We start from the raw sequence: 18718 nt of genomic DNA on the forward strand, positions 1-18718 counted from the left end.
AACATTAAGAATATTTTGGAAAAGATGTTCTGTTTAGTTGTCTTCCCCCAGCAGATTGGGGAAAGACCTCCATTATTCCCTTCGGTGGCAGCAAGTTCTCGCTTGGTTAGTGTGGCGTACGTGCCCCCTATGGGGGTCTCGGGCACACGGAGGTGCGTCCGTGGCCTCCCGGGTTAGCGTGGTCCAGCGGCTGTCCCGTTGGAAGCACTGCATACAGGGAAGTGGGACGGGGGCTTTGTGGTTCGTCCTGCACTGTGGTGTCTGCGGGTGTGCACTCCTGCGGCCACGGAACCCGCCCCGGGGCCGGGCGGGGCGGCTGTGTGGGTGTGCGGATGCAGCCGTCACGGGAAGGCGGCTCTTCCCCGGCCGGTGACCACGCCTCGTGGTGGTCCACCAGTACTGTCAGTACTGTTCGCATGTGTCAGAAACACGTCTCTGTGGTCTGCCACGCTGGGAATTAGGGCGGACCAGCAGGTACACAAGATACCTGAGAAACTTGGCTTCATTAAAGCTGATTTATTATAGATACGCTTCACCTTTCTTTTGAAGTTAAAAAAAATCTATAAAATAGATAATGATTTTAATGCTTAGTTCCGTATTTTCATAGATTTCTTTATTCATATTACTTGATGTAAATGATTTGCATTTTTACTTTTGAAGTCAGATTTCATGGTTCTCACCTCAGTTTTCTTAATGGGTTTGGTTTTCTCTTTGGCCACGTGATCAGTCGTCAGTTCTGTATTGTGGTAAACCCCACAGAGAGTGAGATGCACAGGGAGTGAATGTAGAAATCCCTGAGACTTGACGAGGGCGCTGCTGGCTCCGACAGGCCAGCGAGAGGGCGTTCCCGCCGCCCCAGGCGCGGGCTGCGGGCTGCGGGCTGCGGCGTGCGGGGCGGACCGAGCCCAGCCCTCGGTCGGCTTGCTGGGGCTCCGAGTCGTGGCCCACATCGTGATCTTGTTCCTTTCATCAGAAGGTTCAGAGCAATGGGCCTGAAAAGCAGGAAAAAGAAGGCGTCATCCAGAACTTCAAGAGAACGCTCTCAAAGAAAGAGAAGAAGGAGAAGAAGAAGAGAGAGAAAGAGGCGATGAGACAAGCATCCGAAAAAGATGACAGACCCTTCCAAGGGGATGACGTGTAAGTGACCTTTGGAAACACTGTTTCTTTGCGCTCTGAGCCAGGCGTCTGCCAGTAGCAGACCGTCCGTGAGGAGTCGATGTGGGAGAGCTCCGGCTCTCGTGGGACGAGGTTTGTTGCTGACGGCAGGCGTCGTCCCCCTGAGCTGGCACCGCGCCCACTGTCCTTGTTCCAGGGCCGCCGGCCTCCCTCCGTCCTCGGGGCGCGTCTCAGACACACCGCCGGGCGGGCGCTCAGCTGGCCGGGCGGGAGCACCCGGGGCCTCCCGCAGCCGGTCCTCGCCGCGTGCCCTGCGACTGGGGGCTGTCGCGGGCCAGGGCCCTCTCTCTGCAGCAGGGGGTGTCTCCAGTGAAGGGAATCTGTGTCGTCGTCCACTGGTGGCCATCTTTCCACACCGTCATCAGCTACTTGTATTTATTCTTCCGTTGCCGTGACCTCTTCAGTTTTTTTTTTCTTCTTTTTTGATTGATTCAAAGTGTTCCGTATGTGTTGAGGATATTAACCGTTTGTCAGCGAACGGCATCCACTTTATAGTGGAATTTGAGCCCGTTTTGCGTTGTCTGCCCGTGGATCTAGCTGTCAGCCTGTGGGGCAGGGAGGCCTGCGGAAGGAACGTGCGCTCCTGGGAGCGGTGTTACCGAGCAGGGCTCTGTCCAGTGTGGTTCTGCCAGAGAGAGGGCTTGTGTAAGCATGTTGCTCGTGTGTGGAAAATACCAAAGAAAAGAAGAGGTTAAAACGTAGGTCAAGGTTTGTTTTATTCATCAACTATTTTTCAGACTTTTTATTTATTTGGTTTTAGAGAGCGGGGAGGGGGCGGGGGAGAGAGAGAGAAACATCGATGTGTGAGAGAAACATCAGTGGGTTTCCCCTTGACGCCCCCACCCAGGCGTGCGCCCTGACCGGGGATTGAGCCAGAGGCCTTGCAGTTTGCAGGATGAATCCCACCCTGCGCGCCGTACGGGTCGGGGCTGTTCTGTTTACCAGCTTCGTTTATGAGGTGTTACATTACTTGTGTTCAGAAGGTCGGCTACTTAGAGTGAGTTAAGTTGGTCAGCTTTATTTCCTTTTTGAAAACAGCCTCAAGAAAGTGAACACTGGTAACTCTTTTAGTGAAAAAATCTGAAGTATAGTCAGTCTTATTTTCATTTTGTCTGTTTTAGGGTAACCTGAGTGGAAATTACTGAAATGTATAATTTATACATTTTCCTTTTTCTTTTTAAAGATTTTATTTATTTAATTTTAGACAGAGGGGATGGGAAGGAGAAAGAAAGGAAGAAAAACCTCAATGTGTGGTTGCCTCTCACGTGCCCCCTACGGGGAACCTGACCAGCAACCCAGGCTTGTGCCCTTGACCAGGAGCGACCCTTTGGCTCACAAGCCAGCACTCAGTCCACTGAGCCACACCAGCCAGGGCTGTACATTTTTCTTTTAGCTTTGTTAATACACAGTAATTAAATTGTATGAACTCACTATAGAATTTTAATTATAAATTTCTGCTTAATTCAGCATATTGGCTTGATAGGCGAGAAACTGCACCCTTCGTCCACAGTGACTGCAGTTCCCGCGTGGCAACACGACAGCCCACGGCAGGCACAGGTGCAGCCGGTGGAGGATGGTGCTGTTCCTGAGAGAACATTCTAAAGGGTTCTGGTGCCCCTTTCCCCCCCAGGGAGAACCCCCGCCTGGCCGCGGAGGTGTACAAAGACATGCCCGAGACGAGCTTCACGCGCACCATCTCCAACCCCGAGGTGGTGATGAAGCGGCGCCGGCAGCAGAAGCTGGAGAAGAGGATGCAGGAGTTCCGCAGCTCGGACGGGCGGCCCGACTCCGGTACGGGTGTCCCGCGGCTTCCCCGCTGGGTTGTGTGGTGCAGGGTGGGGTCTGATCTCGCTTCTTACGCCTGCAGGGCCTTCCTGAGTTGAGTTTGTGGGGGAGGTGCCTGCTAGCAAATGTGTGTCGTGTCTGTGCAAAGTCAGGGTTGGCTTAAGGGTGAGAGAGATGCGTCTCCTTACACATTTTTCCTGCACGGCTCGTTTTTTTACCTAAATTCGGGCAGATTTCAAATGTGTACAAGGCAGGAGAGAAAGACGCAGTGAGCTCCCCCGTGAGCCTTACCATGCTTCCGTAATTGGCAGCCGTGTTTCCTCTCTGCCCCTCACGTACTGCTCCCTCTCCTAGTCTGTAGTATTTTGAAGCAAATCCCAAATTTCTCGTTACTTCACCCACAAATACTTCGAAATATTTTCCTATATGGTGAGGATTCCTCAAAACCAAAACCACCGTAGTATTATCACATACAAAAGAATCAACAGTGATTCCTTAATAACATCAAATGCCTAGTCGCTGTTCAGATTTTCCTGTTTGTCTTGGGGACTTCTTTGGCTTAAGCCAGGAATCAAGTAAAACCTGTGTACCTCAGCTCAGTCTTTCATTCTAAGGCTCCTTTCTTTTATTTCACCTCCCAGTGTGCCTGTTTGTGGGTTTGTTAAAAAAGACACAACCCCAGGTGGTTTTGTGGATGTTGCCGAGTACATCCTGTGATGCCGCCCACCGTTTGTGCCTCCTGTTCCTCCTGTTTCTCCATTTCCTCCGGGGGATGAGGCCCAGGCCTAGGTTTTTTGGGAGGAGGGGGCGGGACAGAGATCCTTTCCTTGGTATCCTCCGCAGGTGAGCAGTGGTTTGGACAGAGTTCTCACGAGTCGTGAATCTAAGACTTCCGTGTGTGCTCGTCTGTCACTGGCGTCAGGTTGTCCGAGTGCAGTTCCGTCGTGAGAGGAAGCACATTCTGACACCAGAAGCGTCCCTGGGGTCCACGTAGCGTTGCATTACAACTGCACAGAAACAGAGAGAGCCTCAGGGTGCTTCCACGGCTCTGCTCTGCTGGTTCTCTCCCTCCAAACGGGCTCACAGCTGGAGATGCCGCTGCAGTTTGCAGTCCCTGGGGGGACGGGGCGCCAGTGCTGCGGTGCCAGGCGCCTCCTGAAGCGCCCGTGGACTCCAGCACCTGAAGTGTCCCGGCGTCCAGTCCAGTTTCTTAAATGGCTTCGTCCGTGGGGTCGATGCCTGACCCGATCTGGATTTCTCGTTTAAGTCTCAGGCTGGGGAGGAGGGAGTGGGGAACAGAGGCGCCCGGCAGCACGCGGGTCCGGAGTTGGGGACGCACCGGCGGAAGAGCAGCACTGCCGGACCCCGGAGTCCCTCCTGTTCCTCCTTCGCTCTCCCAGCGGGCGTCAGTTCCTGACCCGTCCACACGAGCTGGGCGCGCAGGGGGCACGGGGTGGTCCTTGTCACGCAGGAGTGTTTGCTTCTGATGGGTGTCGTCTCACAGGATACGAGGACGGAGCTGTGTGTGTTCCATCCTTGCATCGTTGCCACTAGAACGCAGGCACCCTTTTCTTAAGGGACAGTGGACGTCAGCTGTCGCCGCTAACGGAACGAGGCTGTGCTCAGAGGTGGCTGGTGTTTTCCAGGTGGGACGCTGAGGATCTACGCGGACAGTCTGAAGCCGAACATCCCCTACAAGACCATCCTGCTGTCCACGACCGACCCCGCCGACTTCGCTGTGGCCGAAGCCTTGGAGAAGTACGGTCTGGAGAAGGAGAGCCCGAGGGACTACTGCATTGCCCGGGTGAGCCCCGGGCGGGTGCTTGCCCTGCGAGCGGGGCGGGGACCTTCCCGTGAAGTGGAGCCGGGGATGGTTTTCGTCCCGCGGCGCCATTTAGAGTCGGGAAACCCGGGACCGTGTGTTAAGTGCGCGGGGAAACAAACGTCCTCTGCTCCGTCACAGGAGGAGTGTGCGCCCTGTCGTCCAGTAAGGAAAGTGTGAAAAGGCAAATGGGAAGTAAGAATTGCCCGTAGTTCTAGTGTCAAAGGGTCACAACAACTATTAATATTTTGATTTAGATCCTTTCTCTTGTTATTTTACATATATAGATAACTTTATTTTAGAAAGGTCTGGTTTAATAATTTTTTTTTACATGAAGTCTACCATGAAGGTTCAACTTTTAAATAAACTGCATTTTGTTGTTCGTAATTCGCCAGCACTTGGTTGATACAGTCAGAGCTACCCATATACCTTGGAGATAAAAGTTTTACTTTTGACCCTAGTGTGTGCAAATTCATTAAATAATAGTTTCATAAAGTTGCATTGGAGATGATATGTGATCATGAACTTCATAACTTTTTTGTCTTAATAATTTCTGCCTAATTTATACAGTAAGATCAGAAAGTTAATCCGAGTCATGCGGTTATAAAAGCCTACTTTGGGTGGTTATTCACAGTCCCCGTCGAGGCCATTTGACGATTTCTTTTGAGGCTTTCGTTATGTTGGTGTCTCTTTTGTTATATTCTTGCACATTCCCTTTTGCAAGCTCATGCTCTACAAGTCAAGAGTTGATTATTATTATTTTAACTTTGAACTAGATGTTCTGTTTCCTTGACTTATCATCTTATAACTTCTGTAGTATATAGCTCTTTCATACTCATTCATCCACGTATTATTTTACCTGTTTTATCATTAAATAAGCATATTTTAATGTAAGTTTTTCTCCTTTGGTAGATAGCATGCTGGGGTAGGAAATAAGAGCTGCCTTCAAAAGAGCCTGTAGTAAAGGGGCACAGAGGGGCCCGGACTGGAAAATGCAAACAGGGGGCTTTTACAGCGGGACCAGGTGGGGAAGGCCTCCTGCGGGGAGGGGCAGGTGGCAGCTGGGATGGTAGGGGGCGGGAGCGAGGACGCGTGGCCTGGCCGGAGAACTCGGGGTTGTCCCGTGTGGCTGGGTCCCCCGGGGTGCATGCCGCGGCCTGGGTGAGTGCAGGCCAGACCTCGAAGTCATGTGTGTTTTGAGCCAAAGGTATTAAGTGTAGTGCAAAAAGCAAAGAAAGATGGATCCCTTTGGCAGAGGGTGTGTTGTGACACCCTTGTCCTTGGACGATGACCCGAAGCAGCATGCAGAGACACGGCAGGGCCCGGTGGGACGGCCTGGCCGCGTGGTGTGTGAGCGTGTCGGCACCCGGAGGGGCGAAGTCTATCGGGACAGCACCGTCACCTCAGCTGCGGGCGTAAAAGGAAGCCCAGGCGGCCGTGACTCCGCCTCGTGTCCGACGCCCGTGGCTGGGTTTCGGTTGCGTCAGTGCTCAGCTGGAACAGCAGCATTGCGGCGGTGCCGTCGCCCCGCCCCTGTCCGCGTCGCTGCGGGCTTTCTCGGACAGCGGAGAAGCTCGGCTGCCGAAAACACGGATGCGGTGCCAGGGTCAGGGTTAGGGTTAGGGTGATGCGGTACCTGAGAAAGGTGACTGACAGCCGGGGGGGTCGAGTGAGCCCACCTGTAACACGGATCCCAACGGTCTGATGAAAATGTGTTCGCGCAGACAGGCCCCCGCACGGAGAAGGAGGCCGCTCCGTTCGGCCGCTCCGTGTGGTCGTCCTGCGAGAGCCCGCGTGAAGAGACGGCCGGGCGAGAGCCGCTGTGGATCTTTTCTTGAGAATTAGTCACGAGCTGACCATCGCACACCGTCCTTCCGTGTGAAAGTCTGTTCGTTTGTTTTTGTGCTCGGACTACCTGTTTGGGGGGCCAGAGAGAGGCAGGTGGACAAAAGGGGCCCAGTCGAGCTGGCAAAGCTTTTTATTGGACGCCATTTTCTTTTGCGTTTGTTGGTGGTTCAGTTGGAGGATTGTCCATGGTGTTGGATCAGCTTGATTTCGCAATGACTTTATTTGCCTAAAACAGCGAGCTCTTTAAATACCTGCTGGCTCACCTCCCGGGTCCAGTCACGGTGACTGCTTTTTTGCTCCAGGTCATGCTTCCCCCTGGAGCCCAGCATTCCGACGAGAAAGGTGCCAAAGAAATCATCCTTGACGACGACGAGTGTCCCTTACAGATCTTCAGGGAGTGGCCCAGTGACAGAGGTACAGACTTCCCTTAGTTGATGAGTTCCTCCTCGGATGAGTGCCTGGCCCACCGGCTGCTCGAGTTGGCTGGGGCGGACTGGGCCGGTGGGGGGTGGTCTCTGATGCTGCTCACTGATGGGCTGTCCCCTTTCCTGCACTGGCTCGTGGGCTCCACGGCCGTCCTCTGGGCCCGAGGGCCGCACTCGGTGGCAGCCGCGAGTGTAGACCTGGAGCAGGCTGCCATGCTCACTCAGTAGGTGCGCCGCGTCTCAGCTGGTGGGACCGCGTCTCAGCTGGTGGGAGGTCCTCGTGTCGGCACTGGGACCCTTGCTGTGCAGGCCAGAGGGACTTCTGGGTTGGGGCGGGTTTGTTACAATAAAGGAAACACCCTACGGATTGTCCAGTAATTTCGCTGTTTCAGAAGCAAGCCCAGACTTTTCACGAAGCGAGCAGTGTCCTCCCGTTATCTCAGAGCAGTGAAATAGTGGGATGTGTCTCAACGGGACGGCCTTCTTGCCCCCCAGACTCCCACCCCCAGCTCACGGCCGCTCTGTGGGCGGCCGGTGCCTTAGCGAGCACGCGGGGCCCGCTGCCCGTCGGCGCCGCCAGCACTGCGCGTGAGCCGGGGGTTTCAGAAGTGCTCTGGCCTAGCGCTCTTCCTGGACGGCACGGAGTGCAACTTTGTCAGAGTTAAATCCCTTTGAATTCGGAGTGAATTCAGTTGAATTAAATGAAAATCTGCCAGACACGTACGTGTTGTGTGTGTGTGAATACATGCACTGTTCATCGGGCGATGGTTCATGTGAAACGGACGTCTTTGCCAACCACGTGTTGGCGCTCTCCACGACCCATCGGGAGAGCGGTGTCTTCGCCGTGGAGGGGAAGTGGGACTGGGGAGGCCCCACACGGTCGTGCCGCGGGGGGTGCCGTCGAATGTGTTTTCTGATGACTCTTCGAGTCCCACCTGCTGGCCAGCTGGCCGCACCAACTTGAGTCTGACTCCTGACGGGCAGTGTCGCTGTTGCAGGGGTCCTAGTGTTCCAGCTGAAGAGGAGGCCGCTGGACCACGTCCCGAAGAAGACGAGGAAGCACCTGGATGGGAAGCCTGCGCGGGGGAAGGAGCGAGCGGACGGGTCCGGCTACGGCTCCGCACTGCCGCCTGAGAAGCTGCCCTACCTGGTGGAGCTGAGCCCAGGTGAGCAGGGTGCGGGCGCTCGTGGCCACAGCGGGCCTTTCTGCTGGCCGGCCGCCCTGTGTGGGCCGTTGATTTGTAACACAGGGACCCTCATGAGGTGACATCTGTTTTTTAATAAAACAGAACCTTAAGGTCCTGAGGTATGTACTTTCGTGCCCAGAAGGAAACCACACATAGGCGGAAATTAATATTGTCAAGCAAAAGCTAAAAAAGTGAACATAGAGAATGAAGGAGAGGTTGAATTGATCTACTCCCTTTTAAAACTTTTTTTCAGGATGTTAAGACAGACTCCTATTAGGGCAGATTCTTAGAGACAAGTGTTTATGTGTTATACTGTTTATGAGCAGTGTCTGAAAAGACCATCTTTAAATTTAACAGTGCATTTAAGAACTCCATGTGCAAGAGGAAGGATATTTGTTTGGTTTTGAAATGATCGTAGACTGAGTTTATTTTCATGTTAGTCCTCTATTTTATTTATAGAACTCTTTTAGCCAAAGCTGTTGTTATAAGTGAGCCATCAGGTTGAGAAATACATCGACATTCTTGAAGGAATGTTTTGTGCACACGCATCTGTAAGTAGTGTGTGTGTATGTGTATATATATTTGCATCAGTGTGGTATATGTTTATTACTCAGGAAAACTCCACCATTCCTTGTGTGGCTAAAACGCTAATATGTGACCTGCATTGTAAGACGCTGTGAAAACCAGGCCATTGCTCCTCCCCTGAGCACTGCCTCCACGTGAAGCTCTTCCAGTCATTCCAGAAGGAGCTGAAAACCAGCCCCGCCCTGTGGGCCGCGGTGCCGTGGCTCCCTGGACAGGAGCAGTGTGGCTCTCCCCCTGGGTCCCTGGGGGTCGTGTCTGCCGACAAGACTGCGACCAGCGGTTGGACGCGGTGCAGCCTGAGGCCACAGCCAGGTCACGTCGGTGCAGAGGAGATGGCGTCGTCTGACTGGTACAGACGGCTTCTCAGTGGCCGTGCGCTGCCGGCAGTGGTTTTTATGCTAGTTACGTGTGAGGGCTTTTAACTGACGAGCTGTTTGGGAGGAAAGTGGTTGTTGCTTTGTCCCTCAGTTCTCTGGCTGAAAAGTTAACTTAAACTCTTGGGTTTCTCACGGTGGTTTGGAAACTTGTACTATGATGTGTCTCTAGCCCAGGGGCGTCAGACTCATTGTCACCGGGGGCCACATCAGCCTTGCGGTTTCCTTCAAAGGGCCGGCTGCAATTTTAGGGCTGTATAAATGAAACTGCTCCTTAAGAGTTAAGCGAGCACTCGGCCCTGCCACCGGGTAGAACCAGGTGCCGGAGGCCGGGCCCGGCCCACAGGCCCCGTGCCCACGCCTGTGCTCTGGCCTGGGAGGCGCTACCTGAGGTGGTGAGTAGCCACTAGAGACAGTGCTTTGTTTTCGAGCTTAAATTTGTTAGGATCCTTGGGCATTGGGTCTGTTCTTAAAAATTTTGCGTTGCATGTTAGAAATTAATGATTTCGTTTTCTCTAAATCAAAATTTTTGAGGATTTAGGAGCATTATTAGTGCAGAGAGCATTGATAAATGGCCGACATGGAACACCTTTCAGGTGGATAATGGAAAGTCGATGTGGGTGGCCGCAGAGACAGTGAGGATTCATCGGTCACTTAGGTGACAGGCAGCCACTGAACACTTGCGTGTGTCTGGCACCGTTCCGGGCCTGGGCGGTGGAGCACCGACAGACAGGTAGCCCGCCGACCTTGGGCGCTCACGTCCTAGTGAGAGTCGCCGTTCCGACCGCCTGTTTCATGCTCACGGGCTCCCGGGGGATGCCGTGCACAAAGCTTTTTGCAGGTGTGGAGAGATGATAGCGGCTAGGTGAGTGTTAGTTTGGGACTGCTCTTCACCAGATGTTGGCAGTGGCTCATGTTCCACGCTTTTTTGTGCACTTCTTCGACCGGGTCTTCCGCTGCCTTTGTTCCGAGCTTCATGAGCTTCTGCTGCAGGCCGGGCCGTGGGCGCCGGGGCGGAGAAGGGTGCTCCCGCCTCAGGCGAGTGTCACATCGAGGGCTGCTCCTAGCACAGTCTGAGGAGTCCCCGGGGCTCTGTGTCGTCCGACGTCACTCCCGAGTCCTCCCCTGCCTCCTGGAGAGCTTTGTTTCTTCAACAGGTGCCTGAAACGCGGGTCCGCTGCCACTCCATCAGGGGCGAGCAAATCGTGGGTGGCAGCGCTCAGTGCTGGGCTGGGGTCTTACCCCAGAGCTGTGTCCTTTCGCTGGTTTGTGCTCTGCGTTTTCACTGCTGCCCTCGGCTTGCCGAGGGGACCATCTGTTTTCCAGGTGCAGGCGAACAGCATTTGTAAGTGCTGGCCTGGTACGCATAGGCAAGTTCCGTGTTTCCGCCGGGCACGACCTCAGGCAGGCGCCTGTCCTCAGCGGGCTGAGGGCTGGAGAGGTCTTTGCGGTGAGGGGCTTGCGCTTGCACTGTCGTTGGGAGAAACAGGGCTAACCAGTCACTTCACCCTTTGCTTTGGCTTTGGCTGTGTTCTCTCAACAGAAGGAGCCCAGTGGGGTGCTGGTCTCCTGGGGAGTGCACTAACTTGCTCTTCCGCCCCTGCTGACCCCTCCCCTGTCGTCCGGTGTTTTCCGCGCCAGCGTGCGCTGTCTCTCGAACACACTGTCCGGAGCGAGCACCGCTGTCCTGGCCTCGTGCTCTGGAAGCTGGGGGGGGGCGTGCTCGCGCGGGGGGCGCCGTCTCACTGCAGCTCACCTCTCTGTCTCTCTCCTCCCTCCCACGTGCTCGGCACGCCTCTGCCCTGCTGACGCGGCCTTCACCGGGGTCCCCGCATGCGCTCGGACCCCAGGGAGGAGGGGCCTCTCTGCCTACCACAGCTGCCCCACTCACGAAGGTAACGCTCTGCTTCCTACTTACTCCCCTCTGGCTCGGGCGCCCGCGGAACGCACGGGCAGGCGCGCCCGCCGGGGCAGATAGCCCGTGGGCTCGCTCTGCACGGGTGCGCTGACTCGTTTCAAGGGCTCGACTGCACTGGCGTGTAATTCACATCCACTAAGTACGCACTCCATGCCCAGAATTCATTTCATGTAACATAAAGTGTGTTTTGCAAAAATGTCCCATTCCTTTATTCAGGCTGTCTTAAGGGAGAATTTGGACTGAAGAAGGGAGAGAGCTGTTTCCCTTTCTCTCCCCTCACCCCCCCCGAGTGAGGAGGAGGGGAGGCGGGAAGGAGGACGCCGAGGGTGGCGAGAGGAGGAGACCGCGGCTGAGAGGCTGGCGGGAGCCGCGCCCCGCACCCGAGGCCGCCTGTCCGGGCCCTGCACGGGGCCCTTGCTCCCGGGGCGGTCTTTGTTCTGGGGGAGGGGCTTGCTCCCCTGTGACCAGGTCCCGGGTGTTCCTGGGGCCCCCCCGCCCTCGGGGCGGAGGCTTGTTTCTCCGTGCTGGCAGAGCCGCACGGGTGCACTCGGAGCGTGTCCCCCAGAGCCTGTGTGTGTGTGTCCTTGTCGTCCTGAGTCGTGCGGCTGGGGCTGGGCCTGCAGAAGAGGGAATACCTCCTCTTGTCTGCTTTTCTGGTTCAGAACTGTTTCAACTCTTTCTTACACGGTGAATGTGATCACTGAATACTTCCCCATGCTGCATGAAGTTTATTGACTTTTTAACATCTTATTTTAGTTGAATTTTCTCTAAACTGGCCATACACATCCTCATTGGGTAGTAACCAAACTTGGAGTTTGGTGGTTTTTTTGTAATAGGAACAAGTCACATTTTCTGCTTGTTCTGGTACTTGTGTGCACATACAAGAGGTCCCAAGGCGTGTTCTGTTACCCCGTGTCTGAGGGAGACCCCGATGTTCTCGTGTGTGTGTGTGGGGGGTAACGTCCCGGTCGGAAACGATGGGGCATCGGGGTAAACCGCCTCCGCTCCTCTTCCTGGTGCGCACACGGAACCGGAGCGTTCTTCCCGTTCGTGCCAGTTCCGCTGGAGGAGCGTTCGTTTTTTCCAGCAGAGGTAGGGAAAATATGTGCAAGGTTTATTTCAGTAGGTTTTGATGACTTTTTGGTAATCTGTTCACCATTGCGTCGGTTTCACTGAAGGTACGCTCTGTGGGGGTGTGGCTCTCTTCCCTCGCTGACGGCTCCTCTCCGGCACCTGGCCCCCGGCACAGCGCCTGGGAGGTGGGGCCCCCTCGCCAGCCTTCTGGAAATGACCCCCCGCCCAGCACGACCACAGAAGGAGGTGTTGGCAGCACGGACCTCCTCCCGGAGCTCCCCCGTGTGTGTGGAGCTGCGGAGCGCACGTTGGTGCCCGTGGGAGCGCCTGCTCCGGTCTGTCCAGGACGGGCCCCTTCCCCTCACTCTCCGACCGTCCGGAGGACGTGCCCGCAGGCAGGGTGTGGAGCTGCGAGGAGTGCTCCGGGGCGCCAGGGCTGGGCCTAGAACTCGGGACACCCAGACAGATGCGAGTTTCCGCTGAAACAGCATCTCGTCAGTGTCTGTCCCAAGTGCTGCACAGGAGACCGGGTGTCGTGCATTTCACGTGACAGCCCTGCGTGGTGTCCCGATGTCTGTGCCACGCCCCCGAAGGGAGGAGCGGGGAGTGTCCAGCTGTCCGGTCACAGGTGCCCCAGTGGGTGGGAGAGGCTTGCTTCTGGGGAGGAGCGGCCGGACGGGCGTCGGGGAGGGCGCAAGTTCCCCTGCGCCTCTTGTGCCTCCTGCCTTGTGAGCCGCGTGCCACGGTCCGTGTTTTTAAGACGGAACCCCAAAGTTGAGGAGTGTTTAAAATGTCTGGTAGGGAGACCATTGTAGGCGGCAGGGTTGCTTTGAGAGATGTGTTGGAGGTACCTGGCGGGACGGCGGGGCTGTTGGTAGCACACCTGCTGAGGAAGAGGAGCAGGCTGGAGACTGCTGTTTGAGGAGACAGCTTTCTGTGTCTATGATGGCCGGCCTGCGAGGCGCTCACTCGTATGCGCCAGCAAGGAGCCGTAATGGACCGTGGCCGAGGGGAGACCCCCCCCAGTGTCTGCTCGGGGGCCCGAGGGTGGCCTGCCCCGTCTCCCTGTCCTTCCCTGAGCTCAGCCCAGGCCCCACTGCATCTCCTCGGCCCCGTGGCCGCCGTTCAGGCTGCGCAGAACCCTGTCCGTGAAGGCAGCGTCTGTGTGTTCTGTGGCCACGGGGGCGCGGTCAGAGCAGAGGGGCGGAGGAGGAGCTCGTTTCTGCTCATGGTTGGCAGTGACACCTGAGGAAGGGGGAGGCTGGGAGAGAGCTGTGGGTCTCTCCCTCTCCTTGCAGTTCCGAGTCCGCTGGTGCGGCTGCGGACGCAGGGAAGCACGTCATGCCCCCTCGTCTACCTGGTCGTCGGCTCGCAGCGTGCCTTCCTTCCAGAAGCAGTCAGCGTTCAGAAGGGTTTTATGTGGCCTTGTCTTTCACCCCCAGACAGACAGTTTCCTTGTTCTTGTGTTGTAACTTCATATTGAAATGATTATCTTTGATCAGTTATTGGCTGCTTTTGTTTTCTTTATAATTTGTGTAATTTCTGTGTGACCATGTAGCATTGTTCTGTTTTCTTCGTTTTTCGTTAATGATTTCTGAGTGTTCATGCATGAAGTCTTTGTCAGATGCATGCTCTGGACCAGACCCTGCGCTGAGAGCCAGGGCACACCGGCCCCCGGGAGCTCAGAGCTGGGGTGGCGGGTCCATGGGAAGGGAGGATGGACGCGGCCAATGGTGTGGGTCGTGGGGTGAGCGGGAGACTGGCCCCCCTTGGCCAGGGCGCCGTGGGCCTGCTGGGTGTTTCCGGTGAGCACACCGCACGCCTGCTGGGGCCTGGGCGGGCGGGTCCTCGAGGAGTGGCCCATGTCCAGGGAGAGCCCACGGGTTTGGGTGCCTCGTTTCGGGTCAGGACTTGAGTCGGAATTGAAAATGAACTGGTGTGAAGACTTGGGCGGCCACCATATCTGATGAGGCTCTGGGCCTGCTGTGAGGCTGCGGGTTGGACGCTGTGTCTCACGCGCCACTGCAGTCCCTTGCAGCGGCGTCTGGGGGAGTTTAGGCCACAGCGTGGCCTGGAACTGGGCACGCTCCAGATGTGAAACTCCTGCCGTCCTCGGGGCTTCAGGTCCTGAGCCCAGCAGCTGGGGGCTTGACTGGCAGGTCGATGAGGAGTTCTGAAGGTTCCTCAGGCGCTAGTGCAGCGGGTCCTGGAGACGCCGCTTGGTCTTGCGAGGAGACTGGGCGTTTGCACATACATGCAAACTGGGCTGGCCCCCATGGCTGAGGTTTGCCGTGGTTCTTGGATTCTCTGGGGCTCGTTTCCTCATAGGCTCTAGTGCGTGGACCACGGTGGGTGTGGCATGAGCAGCTCGCCTGGGTACAGATGAGATGCGCCTGGCGCTTCCCAGGCTGTCTCCGCCACAGCAGCTCAGGCACAGGCAGAGCCAGAGTGCTGGCACCTCCGACAGCGCGGAGGGACGCACAGAGAGCAGGTCTAGTCGCCCTCCCTGCCCGCCACCCAGGCTCCGCTCCCTGGCCAAGCACTTGCCCAGTGGTTCCTGCTGGAACTCGGCGTCAGTGGTGGACGTCGGAGCCACTGGGGGACAGTAGTCCTAAGATGCAGGTGTGGGCCTCCTCCCCAAGGATTTTGGTCCAGAAGGTCTGGGGTGAGCCCTGAGGCTGCTGTATCTTTCACAGCCTCCGTCGGCGATCCAGCTGCGCCCCCAGCCGAGGGGTGCTGAGCGCCCTCTCAGTGGCAGGTTCCCCTTTCTTGCGCGGAGGGAAGGTCCGTGCACCCTTGATGATCTTCCCTTGCTAATAGAATCACTCTTCAGAATCACGGACAGAAACGTCTTTTTATGTGATGAGGCAACGTTGGTACAAACGACAGTGTTTATCACCTTAAATTATATGAAACAGAAGCTGATGTGTTCAAATTACTTTGAGTTTTCTCAACCCAGTCGGTTAAATTGCATGCTGTAAATTTGGAGAGAGCCGTGGTGTCGCTTCTAAGGTAACCTTTCGCTCGCGTCTTGCAGACGGCTCTGACTCCAGGGATAAGCCGAAGCTGTACCGCCTGCAGCTCAGTGTCACCGAGGTCGGGACGGAGAAGTTCGACGAGAGCTCCATCCAGGTGCGTGTGCGCCGCCCCGCCCCGCCCCTCGGGTCGTTCGTCCTCCCTTCTCGGAAGGGGGTAGCTCACGGTCTCGAGGGAACGGATGGGCAAAAACCAGAAGCTTCCATTCAAACGTGAATAGCTTGTTCACTGTGGGCCACTCTCCTCAGCCTGCGTGGGAAAAGAGCGGAGTGTGAGTTTTTGCCCACACTCCTCCTCGGAAAACACGGAGCGGTCGTGACCCTCCTCTGAGGCTGTGCGTCCTCCAGGAGATGGTGGTCCTTGCACAGGTGTGTTTCAGCACCGAGGGCGACAGCCTCTGGAGTCCCGTCCCCGGGCCGGGCACGCAGGGCAGGAGGCGGTCCACCAGCTGCAGTGGGAGTGCCAGCTGCACGCAGTTCCCCACCACCCAGTGAGGCGGGGCCCAGCGCGCTCCGCGCGGGGGAGGTCCGGGCTCCTCCCTCGGCGCCCCTCCTGGGCCCTCGTTTCCCAGCGAGGAAAGGGGGGTCAGCCTCCTCCAGCTGTGCTCAGTTCCGACCTCCCTCCCTCCTTCGCACAGCAGGGCGGCGGGTGCCCAGGAATTTGGGATCACGATGATCTGCGTGGGGTTGCCCATCGAATCGTCCAACGTTCACAGTGACCGTGTGCTTTTTAGTGCAGAGTTACAGTGTGCCTTCAATCGCGGCACTGGGTGCCGAAAATACAGTGTTCAGTTATTTTGACAGAGTTCAATTGTTTTTGGACTGTTGGTAGAAAACCCACTCACAGCACCAAAAACCCAGGTTTACTAGGTTACATGTCCCACGGAAGGGGGCTCGCGGTTCTAAAACTCGGCCTCCAAGCACTGCGGCCTTCACAGCGGCAGCTGCTCTGACCCTCCCGTTCTAGCTGTTCGGGTCGGGGATCCAGCCCCATCACTGCGACCTCACGAACATGGACGGGGTTGTCACTGTCACCCCGAGGAGCATGGACGCCGAGACCTACGTGGAGGGGCAGCGCATCTCAGAGACCACCATGCTGCAGAGCGGGATGAGTGTGCAGTTCGGGGCGTCGCACGTGTTCAAGTTCGTGGACCCCACCCAGGACCACGTGCTCGCGAGGAGGCCCGTGGACGGGGGCCTGCCCGCCAAGGGCCCCCGACACAAGCCTGGGTGAGTGACGGACACGCGTGGCCTCCGGGAAGGGGAGGGCGTGTCCTCGGGGGGCTGGAAGTGTTCCGATGCAGGCCCAGGCCCCGTGGTTCCACTTCTTCCTTAAATTCTTAGAACTTCGGGGTGGGCTTGTGGTTCTGCTCTTGGTGATTCAGTGGGTTTCAGGGGGCAGAAGAGGGAGGAAGGGTCTTCATCTTAACGACGGGGCTGTGGCTGGTTCTTACATCACGTTCGAGGGCTTTGTTTTTCATTGCGTCCTTCCCAACAGTACGTGACTGCGCCTTGTGGGGAGTGGCGGCGTTCTGCCCGGGGCCTCCCTCCTGCTGACGGGGACGCAGCCCGGCCTCTCCCGGCCTTCCTGCCGTGCTGTGTGGTTTGGCTCCCCCTAGTGCCTCTCGGAGGACTTGCGGCGTGGGCCCGGGACGGGAAACCAGAGCCTTCCTGACCGTCTGCTGACTGTCCAGGAGCGTGTCTTGCGGGGGGGGGGGGGAGTACGGCACTGTTTGGTGACGTGTCGCTGCGTGAGGGACTGTTTTGCAGACTGGCAGGGTGTGAACCTCACGCTGTTCGAAGCAAGTGGACCGTCCACTGATGTGGACGCTGAGGCCGAGGAGCATGGCCGTGGGCGGCCACCTCTGGGCTTCGCGCACCACCCCCGTGTTCTGTCCCACAGCCTGTCCTCCAGGGCAGCCGTGAGTTTTTCATTTCTTCGTGTTGGTGTTCGGACCGACCGTGGTGGTTCCTGGGGGGCAGCTGGGGCGCTCTGTGCCCCCTTTGGTATGCCGTGCCGTTTTGAGTCCAGGGGAGGAAAGGGTGGAGGCGGCTCGTGCAGTTGGACGCCACGCCTCTCTCCAGGACGAGCGCTCTGCGGGCCAGCCGTGTCCTCAGGCAGGCACCTGGGTGCCGCAGACCGCGGGGGCTGTTGGAGGCCCGTGTCTGGCCCCGTCCGGGGGCTCCAGCGGATGACCGGGCCTCTTCGGCCTCTGGCGCCCTCACCGTCCGCTTCTCGGGAAGTCTGCATTCCACCTTCAGAGTGAGGGCGCATCGACGCTCTTCCCCCCATTCTGTGCCTGGGAGGGCGGGCGTCCCCTCCCTTTCTTAAGCTCTGTCATTATCCCCCGTCCCCTGCTTCCCGTCCCTGGTCCTGACCTCAGCAGGGCCCCTCCCTTCAGCTTGCAGCCCTGCTCACGTGTCTTCCGTCGGCCTCTCCACCGCCAGCTTCTCCCCGCCTGGCTTCTGGCTGTCGGTACCGGGCACCCTGGCAGGGAGAGCGCGCCTGCGCGGCGTCCTCACGTCCCCCGTTCCCCGGGTGTTTGCTGTCCGTGGAGAGCCTGCTTCAGTGTTCGGCCGGCTGTCCGTGAACAATGCCTCCCGCTGTTGCCTCTCACCACGGTGGTGCTCTTTCCGAGTTCGTGCGATGAGTTTCGGTGGCGTCGGCTGCTGTTGTAACATGCAGGCGCGATTCACGATCCGTCTGCCCCACCGTACAGCCGAGCCTTCAGATCTGCCCCAAACCGAAGCTGGCTTTCACTGCCTGGGGTGTCTTCTTAGAGTGCGTGAACTTGGAGAGCGTTTCGGCTGGTTTCTGTGTCTCTGAGAGGTTTAGCATGCCCCATCCTAACGTGCGTTTGCCTTACGTTTATTTCAACAGTGCTGCCCAGAGGTGGGAGATCACCTCACCTCTGCGGGGAGCGTGCCCAGACAGACAGCATGCCCAGACAGACAGACAGACAGAGCACAGGTGGACCCGCTGTTTGCTTGCAGGCATTCACAGTTTATGTCTGTCCTTGACCAGTCAGGTTCCAAGTGGCCTTCCCCTCTTTAAGTAGGGACAGCTGTGGGTAATATCTCAAAGAATCGGGGTGACGTCTTTGTGGGGTCACAGCTTGATCCATTTCCCCAAACCCTCACTGAGCCTTCAAGAGGCCAATTCAGTATTTGCTGCTGCTTCTGCCTGACTGCAGGCTTTCCTGACGGGGGCACAGACGGGTGCGGAGGTGGCACAGGGCCCTGGCCCCAGCCGTCTGTGTACTAATGGGGGCCCACTGTTGTGGGGTCTGCTGGCAGGGGGACATGGTTTTCTGGGCTAGTGTCGGGGTCTGTAGGGCTTGAGCAGACCTCTAGGGGAAGCTGGCTTTCACCTGCCATCTCCATGGACCTCGCACCACCGATACCGCTCTGCAGCGGCTCCTCCCGAGAAGGTGTGTCCCCACTGGCAGCCCCACTGAGACGCTTAGTCACGTGGGGCCACCTGAGCAA

General features: G+C 57.2%; 1 protein-coding gene across 19 annotated transcripts in view; it reads left to right on the top strand.

The window, feature by feature from the left end:
- The window catches only part of AFDN (afadin, adherens junction formation factor), a 103513-nt gene that overhangs the window by 28305 nt on the left and 56490 nt on the right, over positions 1–18718 (top strand). For 16 of the 19 annotated variants that reach the window (XM_045843619.1, XM_045843623.1, XM_045843629.1 and 13 more), the window contains exons 4-10: positions 974–1137; positions 2807–2967; positions 4608–4765; positions 6934–7045; positions 8055–8222; positions 15232–15326; positions 16197–16459. In XM_045843619.1, coding sequence (XP_045699575.1) covers positions 974–1137; positions 2807–2967; positions 4608–4765; positions 6934–7045; positions 8055–8222; positions 15232–15326; positions 16197–16459 — 1121 coding nt within the window. The remainder of the gene's footprint in view (positions 1–973; positions 1138–2806; positions 2968–4607; positions 4766–6933; positions 7046–8054; positions 8223–15231; positions 15327–16196; positions 16460–18718) is intronic. The other 3 variants (XM_045843622.1, XM_045843625.1, XM_045843638.1) reach the window with 1 other exon arrangement.

The sequence above is a fragment of the Phyllostomus hastatus genome, unplaced genomic scaffold (assembly GCF_019186645.2).
Source record: "Phyllostomus hastatus isolate PE091 unplaced genomic scaffold, TTU_PhHast_1.1 phas_contig_40, whole genome shotgun sequence".
NCBI lineage: Eukaryota > Metazoa > Chordata > Mammalia > Chiroptera > Phyllostomidae > Phyllostomus > Phyllostomus hastatus.